This window comes from Papaver somniferum, chromosome 1 (genome assembly GCF_003573695.1).
Source record: "Papaver somniferum cultivar HN1 chromosome 1, ASM357369v1, whole genome shotgun sequence".
Lineage (NCBI taxonomy): Eukaryota > Viridiplantae > Streptophyta > Magnoliopsida > Ranunculales > Papaveraceae > Papaver > Papaver somniferum.
Genome location: NC_039358.1, coordinates 17,313,736 through 17,320,036, shown reverse-complemented (window position 1 = coordinate 17,320,036; position 6,301 = coordinate 17,313,736). Strand labels below are relative to the sequence as shown.

The following is a 6,301-nucleotide window of genomic DNA, read 5'->3' as shown; positions in this document are numbered from 1 at the left end:
TAACAATCCTGAAGAATGATTAAATGTGAATGTTGTATCTTATATTTATGTAATTTTCTGTCTTTGTGTGTGTGTTCCTGCATCAAATGTTGATCAAGTCGTCGGAATAAAAATCCTGAAGAATGATTAAATGCGAATGTTGTATCTTATATTTATGTAATATTTTATCTTAAAGTCTTCTTGCAATTTATATATGATGTGATGTTCTATCTTTTATTTAATTAAAGTTTAACATAAATAAAACTGAAATTCCACAAAATAGACAACAAGTTCAGACCTATTGAATAAAAAACCAAATCACTTGTCGTAGTAATCACGATTGCACTTAGCACGTGAAACAAGCCTTTAAACCCCTAGGTGACCCTATTGGACGAGTTATAGTCTCGTGAGGGTTTACACAGAGATTTACCCACAAAATCTACAAAAATATTTAGTATACTTCAATCTTCACTGGATGAAGCAGATGAATTGTCCGGCGATTGATACTCTGGGATTTTGGATACCCATGAAATTATAGCTTTCATCAAATGTGAATGCTTCACCCTTTTCCTCAAAATAACGCGCTTTAATGACTTCGTGCTACAATAACACATGGAAATATACTTATTGTTGTAATTTAAAATCAATATGTTTAGCTTTGGACGAAAGCAATTCTAAAATACTTACAAATTGTTGAGGGGGCAGCCTGATATGGCTTGCATTGAAGATCCGTTGTTGAATATCTATAAAATCGCAAACGGCTTTTTGGAGTATCTGGTACCTATCATGAATTTGTTGAACACTTCTTCTCTTTGGATTCCCAAAATCTTGTTTATATTGGTTATATATCTTCGCCCAAAAACTTTCCGCCTCTGGCACTACGGGGGAGAGATCGTCTACTCGAGTTTCTTTGTACCATGCTTTGATGATTGCCAAATCTTCAATTGAATCAAATGATCCCATGGGTGTGTTCAAATCAAGAATTTATGAGAGATATTGAAGCATGTGAGAAGTTCTTCAAAGTGTATAAAAATAGTTGTCTATATTGTTTGGAGATAGATAACATAATTTATAATATCCGTAAAAATAAACCGTTACAAAGTAGCCGTTATAAAGTAGCTGTTGCGATATAGTCGTTTGAAAATAGTCGTTATAAAGTAGCCGTTGCGATATAGTCCTTTGAAAATAGTCTCGTGAGGGTTTAAAGGAGATGTACCCATAAAATATTAAACAACAACCGCATATACTATTCGTCCGGACCGTCTTCTGGAGGACCGCCGAGATTCATTTCCGGATTGTAATAATCCATGTTGGCCAGGTTAGCTTTAAAGATTAAGTAGCACTCAAAACATGTAAATTCTGTACGAGTATCTAGTTGGTACACAAATTTGGCCATCTCCTCATACGCAAAACAAACATAAAGCAATAGGTTAGTGTGTATAAGTAAACCACATTTCAAATATCATAACCATTTATGATGACCTACAATAATCGCAACATTCATGTGTTCTGGGGCGTAACCATGAATCCTTTTTTGAATTGTAACGTACTTGCGAACCATTATATCAATGACAGAAATCCGTTGTTGAACTTGTCGTCTTGTTCGGTTATTAACGTTTCCAAACGCTTGTACAAATCCGTCGAACACCAGCGTCCATTGTTCATGGGCGGAGAGGTTTTGAATTTCTTCAGTAGGCAGAGTAGCAGCATTTACAAACGTTGTGGTGATTGCAACATCTTCTTCAACGGTATACCAACCATTACCATGTTATGTTCAGAAACAAAATTATTTGGAGACACTGAGGATACTAAGGCCAACTATTATGGATTGTTTTTGTTGACGAAGATTATGACAATTTATAATAGGCATTGAAAGCTTCAGTTGGAATTTAGCCGTTCGAAATTAGCCGTTACTAAAGATCCGTTGGTATAAGAAAACATGATTCAAATTATTGTAGTTAGAAATATATAAATTAATGTTACTGAGAAAAAGGGAAACTACATTAATGGAACTTAAAAACGGCCTTACTTAAAAAAAAAACAAAAAAAAAACAATTGAACTAAGCTATTACAAATTGAACATATTATGTTGTTGCCTCTCCAACTGCCTGGCCAATATGGCATTATGTTTTAATTCAAAGTACTTTTTTGCATTTGGAGTCATCTTTTCGAGATCCAATTGCATTATTTCCCTTTCTTCTTTGTCTCGAGCAGCTTCAATTTGTTGTTGTGTTGTCTCTAGAAACCTTTCCATAATTTGGTTTTGTTGTTGCTGACGAGGTGCGACTGTCGTTCGGGATTCTTTAAGATAATCAACAAGTTTACTGCCTGCGTCGCTCATCTGGGAGTCTTGCGAGGATGGTGTGGCAGGTCTACTTGTCCCGGCGATATTTTTTTTCATTTGGGATTTTTTCGCTGCTCTAGAAATACGTTTATCTCCTGTAAATCCACCTGACGACATTCCAGGTATTATACTTGGGTTCGTACCAGGGGTATATCCTAATGAAATAGGGATACCGCTAGGGATATTATAAGGGTTTTGAAATTGATTTGCAAATGGAGTCTTGATGAATTGGCTTGTAGGTGAATTTTGAGAAAATGGGTTTTGAGAACTAAACGTATTAGAGAAATTACCATGAATTTGAGATGACGGAGGATTACAATCTTGGTCCATATCTTCAGCTACACCCACTTGTACATTAGGAACATCTTTAAGCAGTTCATACTCGACATCTCGCTCGAAGTTTTTATTGTGTATTTCAACATGTAAGCTTTTCGCAATTAACATCTGCACCAATGTAAACAAACCATAAATAAGATACGCATAAATAAAATTTACAAACAACATATACAACAACTATAATGAAACATAGTTAAATAACATACCCGGTTAATAGAGTCCAAGCCCGGATTACTTATATTAGCTCTTGCAATACAATCGGAAAACTTATCCACTTCAGCCTTGATTTTGCTATACCGATTACGAATGTTTTTGCAGTACGTTCTTGTCTATTCCCACCACAAGCTTCCACAAATTTTTGAAAAAGGATTTCCCAAAACTCTTTCTTATCTTGATAACTGCTATAGCCGAGACCAATGTACTGAGTAAGAATGTGATGATCTTCCAAAGTACTAAATCTCGTTCTATGTTTCCTGTTTTGCGTCTGAGTCTCCGACATTATAGAGCAAAACAAAATTTAAATCTATTATTTAAACAAAAAATAAATTGGAGAGATTTTAGTGAAGAAATCAATTGATGTAAGAAGAAGAAATTGATTTGGTGTGGTTTGAGTAGAGAATTAGAGTGGTATTTATAGAGGATTTTGAAAAAACGACTGTTGGGATCCGACAGTGGAGAAGATAGAGCCGTTATTAATGATGGATGGTTAGGATCGGTTGTGAGAGAGGTGCAAACGAGAAAAGGTCAAGCAAATATTCTTTTCCGAGACGACTACTGAATTTCCATGTAAAAAGCTACGGTTACTGAGTAGTCGTATGAACGGTAATACGGATATTCAGTATCCGTAAAGCGTAAACATATACGGCTACTGAGTAGCCGTGTGATTTCCCTTCCCTACAGGCGCGATCAGCTGTGATCATCCATGTAGGGAAAGAGGTTAATATCCCTACATGAGTAGGGATTTGGGAAACCATCCATGTTGAGAAAGAGGTTAATATCCCTACATGAATAGGGATTTGGGAAACCATAAGGGTTGGGTTGAGGGATAGGGAGGGGATGAACCCCTCCATAGTGCTAGCTCTAAGACCCTTTTTTCTCTCCTCAACACTCAGCAGTGGATTTCATAAAGTGGGAGAGTGGGAATGAGAATGCCCTCTTATCTTAAGTGTACGGCAAGTCCATGACTAAATACAAAGCTGGCCACTTTTGAGGAATCTGCTGTTCTACTAGTCATTGTTATGGGACACAACTAAATCTATATTTGTGAGACAACAAGTGAGAGTATTTCTTGGAGAATACCACACGGAGAGCTGATTGCCAATGTAAATGGGAGTGCTGGAAATTGGGAGCTTAAAATAGACTTGGAGAAAGGAGTTCCCTATGGAGAATAGTGGTACAAAATTCTAAGGCAAAGGACATCTGGCCTAAAGAATTAAAGCAGCAATATGGTAGAGGTTTCCGAATACAAAAAGGGAAGCATATCATTGTTCAAAGATGCATAGGAAAGCATATCATTGCTCAAAGATGCATTGAAAACAAAATTTGTTGCTTCTGCAACAATGAAGAATAGACAGTAAACCATCTCCCAATTCACTGTCGTTGGGTCGAGCAACAAACTCTATGTCAACAGCTGCAAGAAAATTTTGGCCTGCGATTTTCTCTGCAATCAGCTGAACTTTGTGGATTGGAAGGCCAAAAAAACAGGCAGGTCTACAGAGGATTTGATCATAGAGGTCAAGAGCCATCTATTCCTTTCAGGGTCCAAATCGAAGTGGTTCTCAGAATTCTCATTTCGAGAATTAATAACACATTGGCAATCAAAAAAGAATACCACAGAGAATTTGATTATATAACCTTCTTCTTTAAAGAAAAAAAAAGACCACCATACAGAGAGATTGTCTACTAACTATAGAAAAATTAAATTTCACAGTGAATTAAATCCAATATATAAATCCTTGTTGAAACAAAATAGAAAAGACGCACATATATACCCGAACCAGTTATATTACAGCATTGGCCAAAGGTCAAAGGTCCCATAACAATAAGCAACCAAAACACAATCTTCAACTGCCACAACTCAAGCCTGTAAGAATAATTAGCAACTTAGTGAGAGCATGTTGCGAAGAAAACCGTGCACCATTTAACTTGACAAGTTCAAAGCTTTTAGACTACTATGTTATATACATATTGGCAGTAGCTCAGCACAATAAATTATAGAGATTTTGTCAGTTGGGTTGTTTGATGCTTACCACGTTAGCAGCATTGCTGGAAAGCCACTCTAGACCCTCATAAAGACCTTCTCCAGAGGTTGCACATGTGCTCTGGATGTACCTGAATATCCACCCAAACTAACATCAGATAAACTGAGACTGGGAAGATAAAACTAGAAGAAAAAAAAACTTAATAAAAGAATACATAAAGTTCAATTTACCAGCGGCGTTTACGGACTGAGTGAAGACCAAGCTTGTCAGTGATCTCAGCAGCACTCATTGCATTAGGAAGATCCTGTTTGTTTGCGAATATGAGCAACACAGCATTTCGCAACTCATCCTGGAAGAATATATAACAATTCAGCAACACTTAGTTTAATTTCTAAAAAGCTCAAGATTCCCAAATCGTACCAATAAATTTGAAATTTCAAGCTCTAACTAGCTACCTCATTCATCAGCTTGTGCAACTCATCACGAGCTTCTACAATTCGTTCTCTGTCGTTGCTATCCACCACAAAGATCAACCCTTGTGTGTTTTGGTAGTAGTACTTCCACAATGGACGGATCTACACAAAAAAATAAGACGGCTTGCGTTAAGCACAAAAACGTGCAAAGAGCCAAATTTCACATATGCGGTATAGCTCAGCTTTACAGATACATACCTTGTCCTGACCTCCGACATCCCAAACAGTGAAGCTGATGTTCTTGTATTCCACGTTCTCCACATTAAAACCTACAAAAGCAGTAGATATCGAGCATAGCTGCCATATTAATTTGTTTACCGATTTGTAAACCAATAACGCACAGAATATATTATGAGCAAATTATACTGAACGGTAGTGATATACGTTGCAAAATTAGAACTTACCGATGGTAGGAATAGTTGAGACGATCTCTCCGAGCCTGAGCTTATACAATATAGTAGTCTTACCAGCGGCATCAAGACCAACCATCAGAATACGCATACTCTTCTTGGCAAAAAGCTGGCTGAAAAGCTTTGTGAACGTAACACCCATTTAATCCTGATTGATCGATCCTCTAAACCGAATTAAAATCGAAGGAGAAACAGAACAAGTATGCGACGAATTTGATATGCTCTTGGTGACTGGTATTTGTATATATACTAAACACGATGCTGAGTACATTGACGCCGTGAAGGAAAAGTCAAAGTCACAGATAGAAAAGGGATTGCTATCATAGGACCAACCAGTGTCTGCCACATGTGCAGAACTTAGTGTCCTTTGAGAATCTAGTGTTGGTGTACGTGGCATCGGTCTCTTCGGAGCTAAGGTAATGAAGGTCAATATTATCTAGATTCTTCAGGCTTGTCTGTTTCGAATTTAGGGTTCGCCGTTGGGTACATAAGTTTTTTGACGTGTTAGGTTTTCCCATGATTTGGATTAGGTCTGGTCGTATATTATAGAGATAGAGA

General features: G+C 37.1%; 1 protein-coding gene across 1 annotated transcript; it reads right to left on the bottom strand.

The window, feature by feature from the left end:
- Nucleotides 1–4,476: 4,476 nt before the first annotated feature.
- Nucleotides 4,477–5,954, bottom strand: LOC113280280 (ADP-ribosylation factor 2-like). The gene is made up of 6 exons (XM_026528929.1): nucleotides 5,738–5,954; nucleotides 5,532–5,602; nucleotides 5,316–5,435; nucleotides 5,091–5,209; nucleotides 4,909–4,990; nucleotides 4,477–4,742 (listed from the first exon to the last, which is right to left on the bottom strand). The coding sequence occupies exons 1-6, from the start codon at nucleotides 5,883–5,885 to the stop codon at nucleotides 4,737–4,739; spliced, it is 546 nt and encodes a 181-aa protein (XP_026384714.1). The 5' UTR covers nucleotides 5,886–5,954; the 3' UTR covers nucleotides 4,477–4,736.
- Nucleotides 5,955–6,301: the final 347 nt, after the last annotated feature.